Source organism: Sciurus carolinensis, chromosome 6, assembly GCF_902686445.1.
Source record: "Sciurus carolinensis chromosome 6, mSciCar1.2, whole genome shotgun sequence".
NCBI classification, from domain to species: Eukaryota; Metazoa; Chordata; class Mammalia; order Rodentia; family Sciuridae; genus Sciurus; species Sciurus carolinensis.
In genome coordinates, this window is record NC_062218.1 from 62851270 (window position 1) to 62874372 (window position 23103).

The following is a 23103-nucleotide window of genomic DNA, read 5'->3' on the forward strand; positions in this document are numbered from 1 at the left end:
CAATTGACTCATATTTGTTTTTGACATGATTTGGTTTCTCCTTTATTTGGCTATTCCTTTAGGCTAGCGCCTCCTGTTGCTGATTTGCATCGTTGTTTTTCATCTCTTCCTCATGGAATATTTTGCTGAGAATGTTCTGTAATGCTGGATTTCTTTTTGTAAATTCCTTTAGCTTTTGTTTATCATGGAAGGATCTTATTTCATCGTCAAATTTGAAGGTAAGTTTTGCTGGGTATAAGATTCTTGGTTGGCATCCGTTTTCTTTCAGGGCTTGGTATATGTTGCTCCAGGCCCTTCTAGCTTTTAGGGTCTGGATTGAAAAATCTGCTGATATTCTTATTGGTTCCCCCTGAATATAATTTGATTCTTTTCTCTCGCGGCCTTTAAAATTCTGTCTTTATTTTGTATGTTAGGTATTTTCATTATAATGTGCCTTGGTGTGGGTCTGTTGTAATTTTGTATGTTTGGAGTTCTATAAGCCTCTTGTACTTGGTTTTCCATTTCATTCTTCAGATTTGGGAAATTTTCTGTTATTATTTCATTGAATAGATTGTTCATGCCTTTGGTTTGTTTCTCTAAGCCTTCCTCAATCCCAATAATTCTTAAATTTGGCCTTTTCATGATATCCCATAATTCTTGTAGATTCTGTTCATGATTTCTTACCATCTTTTCTGTTTGGCCAACTTTGCTTTCAAGATTAAAAAATTTGTCTTCAATGTCTGAGGTTCTGTCTTCCAGGTGTTCTATCCTATTGGTTATGCTTTCTATGGAGTTTTTAACTTGGTTTATTGTTTCCTTCATTTCAAGGATTTCAGTTTGGTTTTTTTTCAGTATCTCTAACTCTTTATTGAAATGATCTCTTGCTTCCCGTATTTGGTCTTTTAACTGTTGATTGGTGCGATCATTTAATGCCTGCATTTGCTCTTTCATCTCCTCCTTCAATGCCTGCATTTGCTCTTTCATCTCCTCATTTGCTTCCCTGATCGTTTTAATTACGTACATTCTGAACTCCCTTTCTGACATTTCTTCTGCTGTGCTGTCATTGGGTTTTATTGATGTAGTATCTAGGTTTGTTTGGGACATTTTCTTCCCTTGTTTTCTCATATTGGTCAGTTGTCAGTGGGACCCTGAGATATTGCAGTTTTCCGCTATTGGCTTATAGTGTCCCAGTAGATTTCCAGTGTATCACCTCCCAGCCTTCAGTAGCCTGATGTCTTGGAGGAATCTGATAAAGCAGCTCATCCAAAGAAAACTGCCCCTAGCCCCCTACTGGTTCCACGGTTTGGAACTGGCTCTGTGCGGAAATGCTCTCACTGTGGGCCTGCACCGTGCAGCTGGCCGTGTGGGAAGAGCCCACTGCCGGAGTGTGGAAGGCTACCTTGGGAAGACTCTAGCTGCCCTGCCCGGCTCCAATAAGCCACTTCTATCTGGGCCTGCCACCCGGGCTGAGCTTTACCCAGTGGGCAGACTCACCCGTGGCTCTATTTCAGTCCGAGTCTCTCAATGCCTCCCCTCTTAACTCCTGGGTTCTGGAGCGACTGGGGGTGCAGTCTCCCTCTAGGCCGCCATCTTGGATCGCCCCGTGAAGAGAGCCCGCAGCCGGAGTGGGCAGAGCCGCCTGAAGAGGTCTCCGGCTGCCCTGCCCTGATCCCTGAGGCTGCTTGCAGATCGAGGCTCTCTGCTGGTTCGTTGCCGGAGTACACTGCGCTGCAGCGGCTCAGGGACTCGGAGCCTGCTCTGGTCAGAAAGGCTCTCACTAGCGGGCCAGTTCCATTCCGAGAACCTGGAGAAGCTGGCTGTGTGGGCGGGGCCCACCGCCGGAGTGCGCAGGGCTGCCTGTGGATGACTCTAGCTGCCCTGCCCGGCTCCGATAAGCCACCTCTATCTGGGCCTGCCACCCGGGCTGAGCTTTACCCAGTGGGCAGACTTACCCGTGGCTCTATTTCAGTCCGAGTCTCTCAATGCCTCCCCCTCTTAACTCCTGGGTTCTGGAGCGACCGGGGGTGCAGTCTCCCTCTAGGCCGCCATCTTGGATCCCTGAGGCTAGCTTTGAACTTGCAATCCTCTTGCTTAATTCTTCCAAGCGGCTGGGATTACAGGCATGCTCCACCGCAACCAGCCTTCTTGGTTACTTTCTATTTGGAAACAGGGTCTCTATAAGTGGCCAAGGCCAGTCGCAAACTTGCCTCAGCCACCGGAGTAGCTGCAACTACAGGTGTGCAACACTTCACTTGGTGAGAATCTCCCTCTTTAATAAGGAAAACTACAAAATCATGGCAAAGGATATGAGCACAGAACAGATAACAGCTAAGAGCTATTATTTGGTTTTCTCAAAGTGTGATGGTCAACTTCATGTGTCAGCTTGACTGGGCCACATGATGCCTGGATAGCTTCTTAAATGTCATTTCTGTGTGAGGTTGATTTCAGAAGAGATCAGCACTTGATTTGATGAACTGAGTTATGCAGATTGTACCTCACCCCTCATGTGAGTGGACATCAGTCAACTCACGGAGAACTTGAAGAGAACAAAAGGCAGGCGTTAGTCGGATTGTCACTCTGCCTAGCTGCTGGCCCTTGGTGCTCCTGGTTCTCAGGCCTTCAGACTTGAGCTGGAAGCTACAGTGGGCTCCCAAACTTGGAGGCCTTCCAAGTACAGCACCAGCTTTCCTGGTTCTCCAGCATGGAGGCAGTACATTGTGTGACTTCTTAGCCTCCATAATCTGTAGACCCTTATAACTCCACCCCCCAATCCCATGTGTGTGTGTGTGTATGTGTGTGTGTGTGTGTGTAATTTCTCTCGTTGGTTCTCTGAAAAACCCTGACCTGGAAGGGAAAGAGATCTATCAATTGATGATCCATAGAGAAACAGTTCAACTTTTTTTCAGATAAACGAATGAAAGGAAGGAAAAATAGGAGGACAAGAGCAAAGAATGGGGAGGAAAGGGACAAATACAGCAGGGGTAGTGATGGTAAAAATGAGAAGACCTGGAGCTGTATCTGAAGCAAACATGGATGTTGAAAAGGACAGAATGATGAGTGACAAATTATCTTTCTAACTGGAACCATTGTTTTTAAACAGGGGTTTCACCATTTAAAAACAAACAAACAAACAGGTTTTTGTCTTTTTTCAAAATCGAAAAGCTCTGTAAGATAGGGGGTCCCATTCCCACAAGGTCCCTGTGCACTCATTTGCTTTATCTCCCTTGCCCTGAAGCTGTTTGAAGTGCTCTCCCCAATACTAGATGTATGGTCAGATCTGTTTCTTGAGCTCTAGTCAGGTTTCTGAAGTGTTCATTCCCTACTGCACGTTGGTACAGGGTCCTGCAGGTACCTCAAACTGGATATAATCAGCCAGGCACACCTGCAACCCTCATGACTCAGGAGGCCAAAGCAGGAGGATCATATGTTCAAGGCCAGCCTCACTCAACAACTTAGCGAGTCCCTGTCTCAAAGTGAAAAATAAAAAGTGTGTAGCTCAGTGGCAAAATGCCTCTGGGTTTAATTCCCAGTACCCCCAAAAAAAAAAAAAAAAAAAAAAAAAAAGTTAATTAATTTAAAAACTGCACATAATTCACAAAATCACAACTGAAAACACTTTCCTCCTCCATGCGATATGCTCTTCTCAACTAGTCCTCACCTCCTTTGTCCACACTACAAGCCTACCCATCACTTTGACTTTTTTCCCTCTTTATTGTACTAGAATATAAAAATTCACAATAAAACTACAGAGTGCACAGAAAACAACCTTAAAGAGAATGCCCAGTGCCGGGTGTGGTGGCACATGCCTGTAATCCCAGCAATTCAGAGACTGAGGCAGAATTGCAAGTTCAAGCCAGCCTCAGTGACTTAGCTTGGGCCCTAAGCCCAACTTAGTGAGACCCTTCTCGAATTTAAAAACAAGAAGAGCCAAGTGAGGATCTAGCTCAGTGGGGTTAAGTCTCCAATACCCACCCCCCCAAAAGAATGCCCAAGACCTTTTCAGAAAAAGTATTAAAACTATACCAACTTAAGGGACTGGTGGGAACATAACTCAGAAGTAAGCTCTTGCCTAGCATGTGTGACGCTGTGAAAAACCACACGCACGCGCGCACACACACACACACACACACACACACACACCAAATTAAAGAAAATAAAGCAGAAGGGATAAAGTAAAAAAGAAGGTATGTGAATTGGTAAAGTTCCATGTTAATTTTACCCCTAATTAACCTATACATTTAAATGTAGTTTTCAAAAAAGTCCCATTGAATTGTTTGAGGAACTGAGAACATTAACTCTAAAATTTATATGGAAAAATAGAGGAGGTTAATGCTAATTAAGTCAATTGTGTTTTTTTTGGGGGGGGCGGTGCTGGGGATTGAACCCAGGGCCTGGCTCATGGTAAACACATTCCAATATTGAGCCACGCCCTTCTCCCAATCCCATTAAGTCATTTTACTTATTTATATTTTGGTACCAGCAACTGAATCCAGGGACAGTTTACCACTGATTCACATTCCCAGCCCTTTTTATTTTTTATTTTGAGACAGGGTCTCACTAAGTTGCTTAGAGCTGTGCTAAATTGCTGAGGCTGGCCTCCAAATTATAATCCTCCTGCTTCAGCCGCCCAGTCGCTGCAATTGCAGGCATGCACTACCATGTCTGGCTCATTAAGTCAATTTTGAAAAAGAAAGACAGAGTGAAGATTTACCTTGACAGTTATTAACACAAAATATAGTTCCTCAGCTTCCCCAGGCTCTGGGCGGTGGGTGAGGGTTGACAACCCTGTTATCCCAGAAGGAATGGAATGATTTAAAGATGCTTTGCAGGAGTCATCTAATTTGGCAATTTTCTATCTGTGGATTCCAGAATTTGCTAGGATATGGAGGAACCTTAGAAAAATGACCTGAATATGGTGAGTCTTGACAAAGATGTCCCTCTTACAAGCACTGGTCCTTAGGTTTCTATTAGTGAATTCTATTGCTACTGCTGTTTTGACATCCTGGTTGACCCCAGTCCCTTGAATTGTAGGCACATTTTTTTTTTTTTTTTTTTTTTGCGGTGCTGGGGATCGAACACAGGGCGTTGTGCATGCAAGGCAAGCACTCTACCAACTGAGCTATTCCCCAAGCCCTGTAGGCACGGTTTTTGTGGGTACTGCCTAGTTTGAGGGTAGAGATCTTTGAAGGAAAGAGCATACAGAGAGCAGATAATAATGGGAAGTTTTGGGTGTAGTGTGTTATGGGGCGCAACTTAAGAACAGATGGATCACCATTGAGAAGTCCAATTTGAGAGTCTTTATTAAGCCAGCCAGCTGACTGTCTCACACAATGCCCCAAAAAATGGCTATTGGGAGAACAGCCCTAACCATAGGGTTGTAGGGGTGCTTATACCAAAAATCACATTAATCATAAGTGTCTGTTGCTATTTATCGAAATTACAAACTAACATCATGAGATCATCAACAGAGGGGGAAGTGGGTTAAAATGACCCTTAGCTAGGTACAAACTAAAGAATGGTTACTAACATCCACACAATCACTGTTCACATGGTACATTGTTTAGGAGCAATAGGAATCAAAAGAGAGCAATTTTTCATTACATAAGAATTGTCATTTTGTATTGCTAAACATGTCATGCTAAGTAACTGATGATGGGGACAGAGGCAGGGTGTTCCCAAGGGAGAAGCTTATTTCCTACATAACATGGAGTCTCAGAGCAAAATGGAGTCTGTCCAGTCATTTTCCCCATAGTCTGACCTATAACATTCCCACAGAGCCAGGTCTGTCAGCCCATCACATAGTGGTGTATGCTTGTAATTCCAGCAATTCTGGAGGCTTAGGTAGGAGGATTGCAAATTCCAGGTCAGCCTTGGTGTTATTGAGGCCCTAAGCAACTTAGAGAGACCCTGTCTCAAAATAAAAAATAAAAAGGGCTGGGAATGTAACTCAGTGGTAAGGCATCCACCCCTGGGTTCAATCTCCAGTACAAAAGAAAAACATGGAAGTTTCCCCCAAAGTCAACCTTGTCCAAAGGGATGCCATTAAAATTTTATTTTCGGATGCCATTGAAATGTTATTTTCTAAACAAAAAAAAAAAAAGATGTTATTTTCTGATGCCATTAGAATGAGATTTAAGAACATTCAGCAGAAAAATGACAGAATCCAAAGCTTTCCAAGGCCTTTCAAAAACATGTGAATGAGGGCTGAGGATATAGCTCAGTGGTAGAGTGCTTGTCTAGCAAATGTGAGACCCTGGGTTCAACCCCCAGAGCTGAGAAGAATATATATAGTATACGATATACCTTAATGATATAATATTTTATATTAATAAAAATATGTAATCTCATTCGTATATAATATGAGATTCTTCAGCTTTCAGCACAGGCCTAGTAACGCAGCATCAGAGAGGAGGGTGATTTGCTTCTGGAGTGCTCATGGCTATAACTGTGTGGCAGTGGTCATGCTTGGGGAACAACAGAGAAACAGGGAATTTGGGCACCATCTCCTGGACAATGAAGTTGTTCTTGGACTAGAGCAGCTGGGCCCTTGGGCCTATTTCTACAGACAGGCTTTTATCTGAATTAGTAAGTAGAAGATTGATTTTAGCTTTGCTACAGAAAGAATTTTTCATCATGTGCCATGGAAAACAGCAGCCAGAGACAAGTCACATATGGAACTGGTGCATATCAGGACACTAAACACGCAGTCCCTCAAAACTCTTGATCTATAAGGCTAAGAACCCGGGCACCTTTCCTAAGCAGACCTTGGAAACTCAGGTCAGGATGGTATAGGGTCTCCAGAGGATGTAGTGTGGGAGATGTCAGAAGCCGTCACATGGGCAGTCCCTTTGCCCTAATCTACTCCTGCTGTCTCTGCTGTACCTGTACTTGTTTGACTACACAGACATCTACCTGCCCTTTGTTCACACTGCCTGCTCTCTGCAAGCATTCAGCTCCAGTGAGGTCATTGCCACCAAGTTTCTGGATTTCAGATATAATACATGGAAGTAGCAGAGAGCATTGCTTGTCATATATTCCTTCCTTTCATGCCAGATGGTTGCTGAATTCCCCTGGGGTTGGCTGGATATCCATTAATGGACATTGCAGTTTTCCATTGTCAATGCCATGTGACTTTTTAAAATTTTTTAAATTTGTTCTAATTAGTTACACATGACAGTAGAATACATTTATGCATTTTGATAAATCATACATAAATGGAGTATAAATTTCTCATTTCTCTGATTGTACATATTGGAGGATCACATCAGTCATGCAGTAGTAGATGTACATGAGGGAATAATGTCTGTTTCACTCTGTATCCTTCCTACCCACATACCCCTTGCCCTCCCTTTACTACCCTCTACCTAATCTAAAGTAACTCTATTTTTCTCTATCCACCCTGCCTTGTGAATTAGCATATGCATATCAGAGAAAACATTCGGCATTTGGCTTTTCGGGGTTTGGTTTATTTCGCTTAGCATGGTATTCTCTAACTCCATCTGTTTACCAGCAAATTCATTCCTTTACTGGGCCATAATTTCATTCTTCTTTAAATCTGAGTAATATCCCATTATATATATATATATATATTATATATTTTATATATATTATATATATATATAATATACATATATATATTACATATCACATTTTCTTTATTCATTCTACTGAAGGACACCTCGGTTGGTTCCATAGTTTAGCTATTGGGAGTTGAGCTGCTATAAACATTGATGTGGCTGTCACTGTAGTTGTGACTTTTTGTTCTTGAATTTATTCTATTTTTGGAAAATTTGGTCAAGAATTGAATTGAAGACTGTGCTAAGAGGATGTGGGGTCATTGTTGCAAAGTGTTGATATAGGGTTTTTTTTGTTGTTGTTTTTTTTTTTTTGTGTGTGTGTGTGTGTGTGTGTGTGTCTAGTCCCTATTCCTGAGTTGCCTTGAAATTGTTTATCTTACTGAACTTCTAAAAAAATTTAGATCATTATAGTTATATATAGTAGTTGTGTTAATTTTGACAAAATCAAGCATGCATAGAACTTGATTTACTTTCATTTCATGCCTGTTTCTCCCCATTTTCCCTCCCCTATTCTCTCTTCTCCACTCTATTGATCTTCTTTTCCCTTGCTTATTTTTGATTGGTGTTTTCTACTTATTCATAAAGGTGGGATTCCTGTGGTGTATTTATATATATACATAGCACAATTTTGTTAAATTCATTCCTTTACTGGGCCTTTTATTCTAACCCAGTTATTAGTGAATATCCTGGAAGTCTGAGGGCTTAAAACCCAAGTGTTGTAACTGGGGCTGCCCGGGGTCTGAGAGACTCTTTGGGTCTCCCTGACATGTAAGCTCTGATGTGTAAGGAGGGTGAGGGAGTATGTTTCCTATTTTCTGCCTCTAGTAAAATAAGCCTTTAACCAGGTTCTCTCTCTGTCTGCCTTTAGCACTGTGACAGCAGAGAATGTTATCACAGTGCACAGAGGCTTGTCTTACATAGCAGAAGCCCATCTCATTTAGTCACATTCTTAACAGGAATTTTGAAGGCTCAGGTCACGACAGCTCAGGGTCTCCAGAGAAGCTGATGGTGATGATAACAAGCTATCCTTTGGCAGTCCCACTTGCCCTAACCTCAGTGACTGACAGAGACCAGGCATGTGGAGGCCAACCTGTCCTATGAACCAAGTTTAGGAAAGCAAGGATAAGATTTTGTCATAGGTACAGGCAGTTACATGGAAAAAATGCAAAGAAAAACCCAATATTCAATGAACAATTTGTCTTGAAGAGTTTCTAGATTTCAAAGTATAAGCTTTAAAAGGATTCGGTTTGAGACTAGAATTATGGATAGATTCATAGTCACTGTTTTCTTTTTTTGTGTGTGTGATTGTTAGAAGTTTGGATACTTTTCTCTGGAGATGGAGAATAAATGGAATGTTTGGCAACTCATCATAGGTAATTCCTATCAGGTTTAGCTGTAGTCAGTACTATTTATTTCAAGATACTTTATTTTCAAAGCAGATCACAACATTAAGCTTTTGGCCTATTGTGCCATTATACAAGCTACAAATGCTTGCTGGGTAGCTGAGGGGGCACTCTTTTTAAAAATTTTAAAATAATTTTTGTTCTAATTAGTTGTACATAACAGTAGAACGCACTTATACATTTTGATAGATTATACATAAATGAAATATAATCTCTAATTTTTCTGATTATATAAATTATAGGACTGTATTGGTCATGCAGTCATATATGTACATGAGTTAATAATGTCTGTTTCACTCTACTTTCATTTCTACGTCATACCGCTTCCCCTCCCTTCACTCACCTCTACCTAATCTAAAGTGACTCTATTCTTCCCTATCCCCTCCCCCCATTGTGAATTAGCATCCACATATCAGAGAAAACATTCGGCCTTTGGTTTTCTGGGTTTGGCTTATTTCACTTAGTATGATATGCTCACTCTTTAATAGCTTGTTTGAAAAGTGAATAAAAAACCATATAAAACAAATAGTCAAATAGTTTCCAAGGGGACACAGATTAGTGTGACCCCCATCTTCTAGTCTTCCATATTGCTGCATCTGTGCCAATCCTACTGTTACAAAAACATTTCAAAACTATCAGCAATTAAGTTAAATGATCCCCCAGATCCCTTAACTTAAGCTAAACTTGTAGTTAACAGGTACGGAATGGCATCTACACATTGACAAGTGGAGGCACACGCTGCCAAGTGACATTTCATGCTCTTTCCTGAGCATGAGACACAGGCCCAGTGCCAGTGTCCTGCTCCTCCACTTCAGGTGGGAAGCCATGGTCCTGGATTTGCTGCATGCATTGCCGTGTTCATCCTGACATCACATAATAGATAGCTGTTCTCTGGAACCCATTGAAAGTAGAAGTTGCAACAACAGTGTATGCGCCCATGTTTTCAAAAAGCATCCGGTCACCCACATGCATTTCAGGCAGGTCTTAGTGCTTGACAATCCATTCAAAGCCATCACATATCTGTCCCCATATGCTGCATGAATAATACTTCTCATCTGGTTTAGGTCTCTTCTGCAGCAGGGGCTTTCCATGTGCATGATCATAAAGGATGCAATTAAATGATCTGTATACTCCATGATACACATAAAACATAAAGGTCTGTTCACTTGACTCATCTGTAAGGATAAATGTGAGTAAATAAAGGGGCAAGCCCACAGGATGGCATACAGCAAGAAGTGGGTCCCACGTGGGAAAGCCAGTTTTGTATATTACCTACTCTAGGGCTATATCAGGTTACATTAGGGCAGTTAGTTTTGCACATGTGCAGATCATATAACTTGCTTGCTTCTCAGAGTACCAAATGTTTTTATAAGAAGATAATGTCTCCATAGCTGAAGGGGGGAGGAGTTGCTGAATGTTCCTAAGCCAGAGAAAGAGAGCCTTTATCATCCTGAGTAGTGTGCTCACTCATAGGACTTCTGCTCCTCTGTAGTTTCCCACAGCCTGAACTTCTACAACTCCCCTTTTTTGTTTTGAATGGCCTTTTGAATAGACATGACTTGTATTTTGTTTAAGGAAGGTGGAGGGAACAAGTAAGGCAGACATGGACAAAAACAGGCACAACATAATAAGGCGACTATCAATAAACATCCTCCAATGAAAAGCTGTTTGATCCATGTAAAATTTGGTGGCCATGAGGTTAACCAATCTAATAAATTCCAACCTCCATGATCTTGTTGCACCTTCTTTACAATGTCTTTAAGATGATCCAGTTCCTTCTGAATGGGGTTACTGTTATCAGTTACATTGAAACAACACATATTATTAAATTGATAGCATGCCTTATGATGTAACAGCAGCAAATAATCAATAGCAGCCCTATTATCAAGAATACCTTGATGTTATCTCTCAACCTGTACAAAACTCAACCTAAAATGGATCAAGGATCTAGGACTTAGACCTGAGACCTTTCACCAAATAGAAGAAAAAGTAGGCCCGATTCTTTATCATGATGGCTTAGGACCAGACTTCCTTAACAAGACCCCCCTACCACAAGAAATAAAAGCAAGAATCAATAAATGGGATAGATTCAAACTAAAAAGTTTTTTCTCAGCACAAGAAACAATTAATAATGTGAAAAGAGAGCCTACAGAGTGGGAGAAAATCTTTTCCACACACACTTCAGACACAGCACTCATCTCCAAAGTTTATAAAGAACGTAAAAAACTTTACACACAAAATGCAAAGAACCCAATCAATAAATGAGCTAAGGAAATGGGCAGACACTTCACAGAAGAAGATATACAGGTGATCAACAAATATATGAAATATATGAAATATATGAAAAAGTGCTCATCATCCCTAGTAATTAGAGAAATGAAGAGTAATAAACAGGTATACTAAATTACAGTCCAAATGAGGTGACAAAAATGCAGAGGAAATATGAGGTATCAGTTTGGCTTATATACTGAGAATTTGTAATGATGTTTAAGGTGGTGGGAAACATATGAAGAGCCAAAATAATTGCAGCTAATTCTGTTCACTGGGGAGAAGCTTGAGGTAGTGTGTAATAATCAGTTCATTTTTTATCAGTGAATATAGATACCACACCCTGTTATTTTCCTCCATCAGTATAGACAGTAATCCTGTTTGAAAGTGGAATGGAGGAAATTCTAGAAGAAGGAGCAAGAGAGACTTGACACAATAAGGAAAGGCGTTCATCCAGAGGTGCATGGAAAGCAATAGGAGCTAAAAAAATCTGTTAAGACAGCTTGATAATAGAAGAAAATTGTAAATATTGTAACTGTAAAGTCTTTCCATAAGTAAGATAAAGTACATGAACATCTTCCTATAAGAGATAAAATATGATTGTGACCATCTGAGATTAACTGAGCATGCATATCAGCATAAGGGAGACCATTTCTTCCTGAAAAGTGAGGAGAATATAACCACTCTATTATATACGAACCTTGATTACAAATGGCAACAACTGCAGCGAAGGCATAAGCCCTTCCTGTAAAGATTATTAGAGGTAAAGGAATATTGAGTGTTGGGATTCTATCTGTAAAAACTGTAGATAATTTCTCATAAACATGCTGAAGAGTTGTAGTCAGTACAGGAGTTAACTGGAAAAAACTGGTGGGATTATGTTGCTTTTTTAACAGCTGAAAAAAAGGCGACAGCATATCAGTTGTTAAAAAAATATATGGTTGAGTCCAATTTAAATGTTCTAAAAATTGTTGCAAATAAACTAAGGAAAATTTGGAAGGAAGAGTCAATTTTAGAATATGAGGAATGGAATAACACTGGAGTGTTTTATGTCCGAAATAGTTTATAGAGAGTTGTTTTTGAATTTTTTCTGTGACCACATGAAGGCCAGATTGTAATAGAATGTGTTACAATTTAAAATATCTTCTGTAAGTATGGACCCAGTAATCAAAATATCATCCATATGATGATAAACAAGAGCATGTGGGAATAAATATCTGAAAGGCAGAAGAGCATTATTCACAAAATATTAACATAATGTGGGGCTATTTACATACCTCGAGAAAGAACTTTCCATTGATATCAATCAGTAGGCTTATGATGATTGAAGACAGGAACTGTGAAGGCAAATTTTTCTCCATCATCAGGAAAGAGGAATAGTAAAAAAACAGTCTCCTAGGTCTATTACATATAAGGAAAAATCCTGAGAGATTAGATTAGGGTTAGGCGATCCACATTGAAGCAGACCCATAGGTTGTACACATTTATTGATTTCTCTCAAATCTTGTAAGAATCTCCATTTCCCTGATTTCTTCTTTATGATAAAAATAGGCGTATTCCAAGGACTGGTAGAAGGTTCAATATGTCCCAACTGTAAGTGTTCTTGAATGAGGGCCTTTACAGTTGCTACCTTTTCCTTAGACAACGACCGACCATTGTTCTACCCAGACGGGAGTGGTGACCTTCCATTTTAATGGAAACGTTGTCAGAAACGCAGAGGCCCCTACAAAAAAGGCAATTTAACAGACATTCCTAACTCGTGTAAGATGTTTCTGCCCCATATAGGAAAGGGAACTGCCATAATGAACAGTAGGATATGAGTAATAACTTGCTGTGGGTTGGAAGGGGCAGAGCATCACAACCATAGAGAACTTTTAGACACCTGATCATTATTGCCTCCTATGACCCAAAATGGGGGAACCTTTGTAGGGGCCATGCATGAGGCCATATTGAGAGGGGTATAACTATAACATCAGCACTGGTGTCCAGTAACCCTGTGAATGATTGCTCACTTAAACAAAGGGTTTACTTTGGTCTATTTTCAGTAATAGGTAAACATGCTCCAAAGATAGTGGAACCAAATCCTGCATTTTCTTGTTCATTTAAGGGTTGTTGGGCAGTAATATAAGGAATCACAATTAATTGAGCAATGGAAGATCCTATGGGAAGATTTAAGGGCATATGAGACCAAACTTGAATGTATATCACACCAGTATAATCAGAATCAATTACTCCAGGAATTATAAGTTTTTTTTTTTTTTTTTTGCGGCGCTGGGGATCGAACCCAGGGCCTTGTGCTTGCGAGGCGAGCACTCTACCAACTGAGCTATCTCCGCAGCCCAGTTTTCCTTCTTTAGCACTGTGAGAGCAGGGCAAAATTAAATCAAAGGTATCTTTGGATAGAGATTCTTGAATTTGGGTTGCGATTTTATAAACTTCCCGAGGGAGATGTATTTGGGCAGCCTCAGTAGTAATCAAATCTATCCCAGCGCTCCCTCTAGTGGCATCAAAGTATTTGTGGAAGGAGCTTCTGTGAATTGGAAACATTTGTGAAGGAGACCTCTGCATCTGCAGGTGAAAAGCCTTCCCCCTCCTTTGGCCCTGGGTCGGGAGGCGACCTATAATTAGGTTTCTTCCTTTTTTTTGGGGGGGGGGTGTGGTGGTGTCGGGGATCAAACTCAGGGCCTTGTGCTTGCAAGGCGAAGCACTCTACGGACTGAGCTATCTCCCCAGCCCCTATAATTGGGTTTCTGATGTCTGTTTTAGATCTGCATTGATTAGCCCAATGAAATCCTATATGACAGACTGGACATTTTTGATTGGGCCATTTTTGTGGCCATTTTTTAAATCTTACAATCCTTTTGAAGATGGCCATTTGGGGGGCTTTAAAGCAGCAACCAGTAAAGCTGCTTTATGAGTTTCAGTTCCAACATTCTGACATGCCTTTATTAAATCAGATAGCATAGTATCCACATTATGTGGTAAACAGAGCTCATCACTTCCTTACAATCTTGATTGGCATTTTCAAAAGTCAATTGTTTGGTCAGAATATTGATGGCCTCCAAACTGTCTAATTGACTTTAAATAGCTTTAGTCAACTGATTAACAAAATTAATGTAAGGCTCTCCCGAAGCTTGTCGACCTGCAATAAAGGACTTGGAAGGATCCCGAGTGTCTGGGATCCTCCTCCATACTTTACAAACTAAGGTTCTAATCTGGGCAATGGCGGCAGCAGGCAACAGAGTTTGTTGTTGTAAAGTCCCTCTTTGACCTACACCAAAAAAGTCATCATAATCAATATTAACATTTCCCTGAGCATTGTCCTGGACCTGAATACAGGCTAAACCAGAGTATTCTTGTAAATACACTGTATTGTGGACTGAAGTAACCATCTTCACCAATGCTTTCCAATCACTGGGAACAAAGGCATAACCTATTCCTAACCTCTCTATCATACTGAGTGTGAAATTACTATTAATTCTGCCCTCCAACACTGTATTTCTTAATTCTTTAAACATATTGTTCATATTCTGGCTGATAAACATTATTTAATCTACTGGGATGGACAGCCAATGTATGAGTTTCTCCCTCAGCAGCTGACTGCCCGAGACATTCAGATAAATGAGCCTGGACTGGGGGAGAAGGAGGAGGAGGAAGAAAAACTTCAGTGGTAGAGACTACCAGAGAAGTTGGTGGCACCATCAAGGTTATTTTTGAGATAGCATCATGACACAAATAAAAAGCATGTAACACAGGCATAGGAACCCGTGGTTCCTCATGTAATTTTTTTACCTATATCTTCCCAATCTTTGGGTCTTAAGGACCCACTTTCCAAATACCATGGACGGCAAGAATCTATTTAACACAGCAAAGCAGCAAGATCAGGATTGTTTATAGTATGTCCAGCCTTACGAAGCAAATAAGAAAGTTCAGCCTGAGGATGACGTTGAGCGACAAACAAGAAATTTCCCATAGTTTACCAGTGAGATTGGTACCAGTGGATGAGCAACTTGTCAAAGCCTATTCTAGGAAGTAAGCTATCCCTTCTCCTGTCAACACATCCAGAAGGGTCCCTGCTCAGGGAGCCAACTGTAAGGATAAATGTGAGAAAATAAAGAGGCAAGCCCACAGGATGGCATACAGCAAGAAGTGGCTCCCACATGGGAAAGCCAGTTTTGTTTATTACCTACTCTAGGGCTATATCAGGTTACATCAGGGCAGTTAGCTTTGTCCATGTGCAGATCGTATAACGTGCTTGCTTCTCAGAGTCCACTAGTACCAAATGTTTTTATAAGAAGATAACATCTCCATGGCTCAAGGAGGGAGGAGTTGCAGAATGTTCCTAAGTCAGAGAAACAGAGGGCCTTTATCCTCCCGAAGAGTGTGCTCAAAGGACTTCTGCAAGTCTGTACTTTTCCATGACCTGAACCTCTACACTCATCTTCATCATCAGAGTCTGTCTGTTCCTTTAATATGATTTTTTTGGGGGAGGCAATGATATTAACTGCAAGTGTTAAAGCTAAAGAAACATAATACCTGCCTGGCTGAGCTGTGATCCTTACTCCAGAGTCTGATGGAAAGTATTTTTCCAGTGCTGGATTGATCACACTGGTGATCTCTTCAAATTTAAGTTTCAGATTCAGGAAAGCCACCACAAACACCACTGAACCCGACCTCAGCTTCCATGTCAAAGGCAAAGTGGGCATCAGAGATGGCCTGCATGAGGATCTCAGGATCAGTGAAGAGTTCGACTGCTACTTCCCTGATGAAGGCTTACTGCTAAGGACATCTATATTTAGATGACACTAATGTCATCAATATTTAATAATTTAGCTTATTCCGAAAGAAGTCTGCTGGCTTTGAATGTGGCACCAACTTAACACTGAGGCAACAGACTGCTTTGGAATCATCAGTGGCAATCTGCAAAACCAACTTTGCATTTGGATGCCCTCTGGCAACTTTCATCAACTGGACTTCACTGTCAAAAGTCATCATTTGGACTCCAATACTGGCAACATATTTAATTTGGGACACTTGTTTACAAGGATTTGCATAGATAATCCACTCCAGAGGCACTCTGAGATTCTGCACCAACTGAATTTCAGTCTTGCTAGCACAAATCCTGTCCCAATGGCAGCTATGGTCTTCACTATGGCTCTGCTATCATTGCATTTGACAGGAGGAAGAGCTTTTAACCATCTTAGATGGATGCCCTTTCCTTAATGCCAGAAGAAGACACTTCATTAATTTTTTGGTACAGAATGTCCTTGGCAGTAAATCCTTCATCAGGGAAGTGCCAGTCGAACTCTTCATTACTGAAGTTGCTCATGGTTTCTGAATGTGCCTCAGAAATGCAACAAGATGGAAAACTAAGAGATGAAATTTAAAGAAATTATTTCCAGCTTCTCACAGAGGTAATTCTCCAGGAATTCCAAACCCTGTGTCCTTGGACCAGCAGTGGAAATGTTCTCAGAGCACCCGGGTGTCGGGCCTGCCCCAAGGAGATGCCACCACCAGAACTCCAGCCTGAGAAGAGCCCATCAGCGGCATAGCTCTTGCCAACTCAAGATGGCAGTGGGGGCCGTTGCAAGTTCTGACCAGTCAGTACTATTTAAAAGTGTTATTTTGGGTCTTGCTTTTTTGTTACGCTTTTAAGAATTTGATCCATAAAATAAAATCAAGTATAGCCCATTTAATCAAGGTAACATTTTGTAAACTGACCTCAAAGTTTATAATGTATAATCTTTGTTTTCCTGTTCTAATGTATAAAACAACAAGCATGAATACATCGAATGCTGTAATTGTGAAATACCCAACGAGATGAACAATGACTTTTGATTTCTTTCCAGTGTGAATGGGAGATGCAAGTATGGGTTCCTTGAAGATTGGTCTTGCAGAGATAGCTTTCATCAAAAGCGTTTTTTGTGACTTAATGAACCATTCATTAATCCTTTGTATCTTTTTTTTGAGAGGGGAGGTGCTAGCAACTGAATCCAGACCTTTGTGCATGCTAACAAATGCTTCACCAATGAGCTACACCTCAAGTCCAACCCTTTGTATTTTTGAGTCAAATTTCAAACAATACACCCCCAAATTTGAAGAACTTACTTGAAATTAAAATAGATATTTTATTCAGATTAATAAAAAGACGTTCTACAGAACCAAAGTAATGAATAGAATGCTTCTGGTATAGGAAGACTAATATACAAATGGAAAAGAACATTTAGCTCAGAATAGAGATGGAACTTGACAAATGATAATGGTAATGTAAAGCAATGTAACAGACATGGTTTAAAAGAAACTAAGTCATGTGTGAATTCCCCAGTTGCAGTATAGAATAAAATGCGAAAATTCAAATTATATAAGGTCAATAGAAAAATATGACTCTGGATGAGGAAAGACTTCATGAGTAAAATTCACAAGTCTAAACTAAAAAATAATGAAAAGAAGTAAAATAAGATAAAGACTGATTTGGCTACATAAAAATTAAGGATTTCTGATAAATAGAGAACACCATAGATAAAGTTGACTGATAAATGATTGGGAGAAGATAACAGCAAAATCTAAAACTGGTAAGAGACAAATGCTATGTTAATATAAAAAACTAAAAAAAAAAAATATAAAGAACCCAGAAATAAGCAAAAAAGTCGTCCTTTATTCTTTATACTTTTTTTTTTTTTTTTTTTTTTTTTTAAGGAGCCGGTGAACTAGAAGAGCAACAGAATTCTTGTATTTAGCTGTGTTTAGCAACCTTTTATGGACACCTGCCTAACACACTGTGCTGGAGTCTGAGAGAGGCAAATCCGTATGAAATGGTTGACCTCTGGAAAATCTCAGGCCAGCTTTCTGAACTCAGGATTTAATTTAAGAAACCTTGAGAAAGGGAGGACGTGTGTTTGAAGAAGCCCTTGGATTCAAAGACTGGTGAAGCAAAGCTAGGGTCCATACGGGGTAAATCAAATAAACCTACAAGAGCGTTTTCCTCTCCTGTTCTACAGAATATTTTCTCTTATTTCTCCACCAGGGATTCTCTAGTCTGCAAGTCAGACCTAATGAATTCGTCCTCTTTTTCCAGGGAGTCTAAACTCGTGGAATCAGCAGACTAAGCAAGCAGGGTATCAGAATACTATGGTCTAGTCCTGATTTATCATTATCTCTATAATCCTCTGCAAATCATTTCCAGATGTGACTCAGTGTTCACATCTGGAAAATACAGAGCTGGGATGTGAACTGCATATAAAAGGTCTTCTCAAAGAAGGTAGGCATGTACAGAAATTTCTAACCTGTCAGACTTTCTACAACCACTTTCCCACCAGCTCTAGTACCACGCCGGCACGCAGGCGCGAGTTGCGCCAGAGCGCTAACAAGCCCTTCCTGCTTCCCGTCGCTTCCTTTTTTTCGCCTTGGCCCCGCCCACTTCCGGTACATCGTTTCCGGTTCTGCCCGGGAACCGCCGAGCGCTTCTGCCTCCTGGTTCTGTAACCGGACTACTTCTCCAACTCACCTCTTGGCATTTTGGTCGCTGTGAAAGGTTGTTGTTAACAAAGTGTTCTGATTTCAAGTCTGCGCAGATCGGGCAGGGGCCGTCTTTCGTCCCCTTGCACGTTGGTTCGCCAACTCCTTCGACCACAGGTGACAAGTTTCAGGGCGTCATGGCCAGGGGCCACCGCGGCCGGCAGGGTGTGAGGCCGCCTTTCGCAGCCCGCGCTCTCCCGTGGCCTCTGGGGCCGCCGGCATCAGTCTTGGTCTGAGCGTAGTCCCTCCACACACGCAGACCACCTCACACCGGACCTCATGGCTTGCGAGGCGCAGTCCCCGCCGCCGTCGCCTTCGTTGTCACTGTCGCCGCCCACCTCCCCTGAGCCTGAACTGGCCCAGCTGAGGCGGAAGGTGGAGAAGTTGGAACGAGAGCTGCGAAGCTGCAAGCGTCAGGTGCGGGAGATCGAGAAGCTGCTGCATCACACGGAACGGCTTTACCAGAGCGCAGAGAGCAACAACCAGGAGCTCCGCACGCAGGTGCGCTGCCCACTTCCAGCTCTGAGTCCCTTCCAGCCAAGTAAAGTCTTTGAAACCTTTGATGGCCTCGGAAGGGCTCCCTAGCTGAAGCCCAAAAATACTTTGTAGAGTAACTGGAGTAAATGAAAGTCCAGAGTTGTAATTCCAAGTACAACTGGAGCAAGTCTAAGAGTTAAGTGTACTTGGTTTAAGAGTCTCTTGTGACTTTGGCCCAATGGTTTTCATTCTCATTTGTCCCAGTGTCCCATTGGCAGTTGTGGTGTATGTGTTGTAATGAGGAATCGAACCCAGGGCCTCACGCATGCTAGGCGCTCTACCACTGAGCTATGTCCCCAGCCCTGTAATATTTTTTTCTAGACTGGCGTGGTGATGCAGCTTGTAATCCCAGGAACCTTCAGGAGGCTGAGGCAGGAGGATCGCAAGTTCAAGGCCAACCTCAGCAACTTATCAAAACCCTGTGTTCAAAGAAAAAAGACTGGGAGTGTAGCTCAGTGGTAGTGTCCTTGGGTTCAGTCCCCAGTACTGCCAAGAAAATATGAGCTCTGAAAATTAACTGCTGAGTTGAAATGACTTCTGTGCCCATTGGTTACAGTTGTTGACCTTATGACAAAGTTTTTTTTTTTTTTTTTTTTTTTTTTTTTAATTTTCTACTCAGCGCTAGTTCTTTAATTCCTTTTATGTATAGGAATTGTACTAGGAGAATAGAAATATGGTAAACATGGAAGAAAAAGACCAAAATGTGATAGCCTTAATTAAAACTCTTTTATACTTGCGAATTGTTAAAATGCTGCTTGCCTTAAAGATCCTCAAAGAAAACATTTTACTAATCTTCACAGAGCCAGCATTTTCTTATTAATGTTAATTGGGTAGTGATCCATCATAAAAAATAGAAATATCCCCCCTGCCATCTGCTCACCTTCTGGTAGGGTCACCCCAAGTTTTGCTCTTTAGCATTCTGGACTCTGAGAGCCTTGTGCATAGCATGCCACGTGGAAGCTGGAGCTGCACCTTGCTGGTCCCCCCCACTACTCTGCATAGCCAGCCAGGCCCCTCAGATGAGAGCTGCACCCAGGCCAGCACCAGCAGCTCAGCCACCAGAAGCAGCCCTACCATCTGTAGTTGGCTCACCTGCTGCTGCACAAGGGCAGTCAGGTCTGATGGCCCACTTAGCAACCACTGCAGCTGGTGTGGCTGTGGGCTTTGCTGTTAGGCACACACTGAGTCATGCCATCACCTGGGTTTCAGTGGGAGAAGTAATACTGAGCCCTAAGAGCCTGGCATCACTTACTGGGAGCCTCAGGAAACCCAGCCTGCACGGCAGAAGCAGCTTGGTGGCCCTTGCCTTTATGACATAAAATAATTTTTGAAATGTGCACAGAATCAGGGTGCTGGTAAGCTCTGTGAAGATTTCAGTGAGGTGCTAAAATAGTGCAGAGTTGCAAATGGAGTAGTCTAATCAAAAAATTCAAATTGAAGAAGTGAAAAATAAACTCTGATGACCACATTACTTTAGCATAAAATTGTAATTAATAGTGAAAGTATGAAATGTGAAACCACAATGTAAAGCCTCTTAATAGCTTTGTTGTTTCTGAATGACAATGGAAGAGAGTATTCTATTTATATGGAAGTTCACTGAGTTGGTACAGAATTTGGGGCTGGGAAAATGTTTATGAAGCCTCCTTAAATTAGCTGTTCTGATATTCTTTGTGAGTTAATTAAAATAAAGTGATTTTCTCCTGGTGGGGAAAATAAATGGAAATATAAGGTGGGGAGTTGGCTTGTGCACCCATAGTTTCCATTATTTGGGAGGCTGAGGCAGGAGATCACTTGAGCCTAGGAGTTCAAGACTTGTCTGGGCAACATAGGGAGACCCCATCTTTAAAAAAAAAAAAAAAAAAAAAAATGCCAGGAACATAGCTCAGTGGTAGAGCTCTTGCCTAGCATTTGCAGGGTCCTGAGTTGGATCCCCAGCACCACAAAAACATCAAACCAACTTAGAAATTCTTGATTCTACTACTTCTAGTAGTACCTCTACTCTCCTAGTCAACCTTACCTGGGAGTCAGAAGTTTGCTTAACTGTCATTTCAAGTTATTCATATGTTTCATTTGGAGCAGTAAAAGGTTGACTTGAGAATTGAGGATGAACTAATAGAAAACCATAATATGTGCAGGTCCTGGCTTTGGGGTCAAAAGACCTTGTGTAAATTACTTGTCTTTTCAAATATTTTATATGTAAAATTGGCATTTGGACAACTAATTTGTAAGGCAGTGTTGGGAATTAAGGAGATGTTATCCAAAGTAGCAGTATAGTGCTTAGTGTTTAGTAAATACCAAATAATCTAGTGCGTGTAATAGTGGTAGCAGCCAGAGGTAGAAGTAGGGCAAAGCAGTCAGGCACCTAGGGTGAGAAAGCTAAGGGGACACTTATTTTCAGATAAGGACCCTATACTTTTATGGATCTGCAAATGAATGTCTCACATTTGTTACCCTAAGGTATCTTGCTTGCTTGACCCTAGTTCAAGTCCCGGTAACAAGAGCAGCTCTGATAACTCAAAGTGCTAAGATAATCTGTACATATTCAGTCTTACCACCTTCCTCTATTTAAGCTAATGTAACTTAAGTATTTTGAAGCCTTTTTTTGAGTTGGTTTCATGCGTGTCATAGATATTGTCTCATACTATGAACATGTCACACTGAGATGAATTAACTAAGGCAGCTACTCATCTGCTTATGGGCATGTCCACACTCTGTTGCTCTGGTCAGTGCAGTATCCTTTCAAGGGCATTTTAATGTATGAGGAATGAGGAAGACAGACACCCCTCTCAGATGGTCTTGTTCTCTGTTCACTTCTACTGAAGTTATTTAGTCATAAGACTACTATTTAAAGAAAACAAATGTGCATTGTGGTATACAGATGTCATTAATGTGTTTAAGTGAATAGCTAATTCCTGGTGAAGGACATGATACTAGGTAATCCAGTGTGGATAGAAATTTGTGGTTTTTAGATTTCCTAATTCTGCATTTGTGTTATTGGGGATTGAATACAGGGCAATCCCTCTACCACTGAGCTACATCCCCAGCCTTTTTTATTTTTTGAGACAGGGTATCCTTACTTTGTCCATTGTGTCCTTGAACTTGGGATCCTCCTACCTCAGCCTCATGACTAGGTGGAATTACAGGCCTGTGCCACTGTGCCTGGCTACATTTTCTATTTCTTTAAAACTGCTGACCTTTTTAATAGCAGCATAAAGTCATTCTGTGTGTGTGTGTGTGTGTGTGAGTGAGATTTTTATTGTTTCTCTTTTTTTTTTTTTTTTTTTTTTTTTTGGCAGTGCTGGGCATTTAACCTGGGGCCTGGTGCATGTTAGGCAAGCACTCAACCACTCAGCCCCAAATGGTCCTATTGGTTAGAAATGAAGAATCCTGGGACTGGGGATATAGCTCAGTTGGTAGAGTGCCTCGCAAGCACAAGGCCCTTGGTTCAATCCCCAGTACCGCAAAAAAAAAAAAAAAAAAAAAATGAAGGATCCTGTTCATGAAGTCCCATTACTTAGTTTGGTCAGTTTAATTTGGGGAGTGGGGATGGTATCTGTATATTTGGCAAGCAAATTTAAGAATAAAAACATCTCTGAGCCAAGCATGGTGTTATGTGCTTATAGTGCCAGCACTTGGGAGGCTAAGGTGGGAGGATCCTTTCAACCCAGGAATTCCATACCAGCCTAAATATAGTGAGATTCCTGTCTCCAAAAGAAAAAAATCTGAAAATTAACAGTAAGAGTTGTGAGTATATTAGTGTTCTGAAAAAGAAACAGACTTACCTTTGGCACTTCTTTAAAACTTTTAAACATAAAAGAGTAGGG

The 23103-nt window shown here is 41.2% G+C and overlaps 1 protein-coding gene and 2 pseudogenes across 1 annotated transcript in view; 2 read left to right on the forward strand and 1 right to left on the reverse strand.

Annotated features, from left to right (window-relative positions):
• Positions 1-9632: 9632 nt before the first annotated feature.
• LOC124986326 (ornithine decarboxylase-like) lies at positions 9633-16556 on the reverse strand (annotated as a pseudogene).
• A 2111-nt stretch (positions 16557-18667) lies between these two features.
• Aggf1 (angiogenic factor with G-patch and FHA domains 1) overlaps positions 18668-23103 on the forward strand; it is a 40117-nt gene continuing 35681 nt past the window's right edge. The window contains exon 1 of the mRNA XM_047556677.1: positions 18668-19243. Coding sequence (XP_047412633.1) covers positions 19022-19243 — 222 coding nt within the window. The 5' untranslated portion in view covers positions 18668-19021. The remainder of the gene's footprint in view (positions 19244-23103) is intronic.
• LOC124987439 (coiled-coil-helix-coiled-coil-helix domain-containing protein 2-like) lies at positions 20226-20699 on the forward strand (annotated as a pseudogene).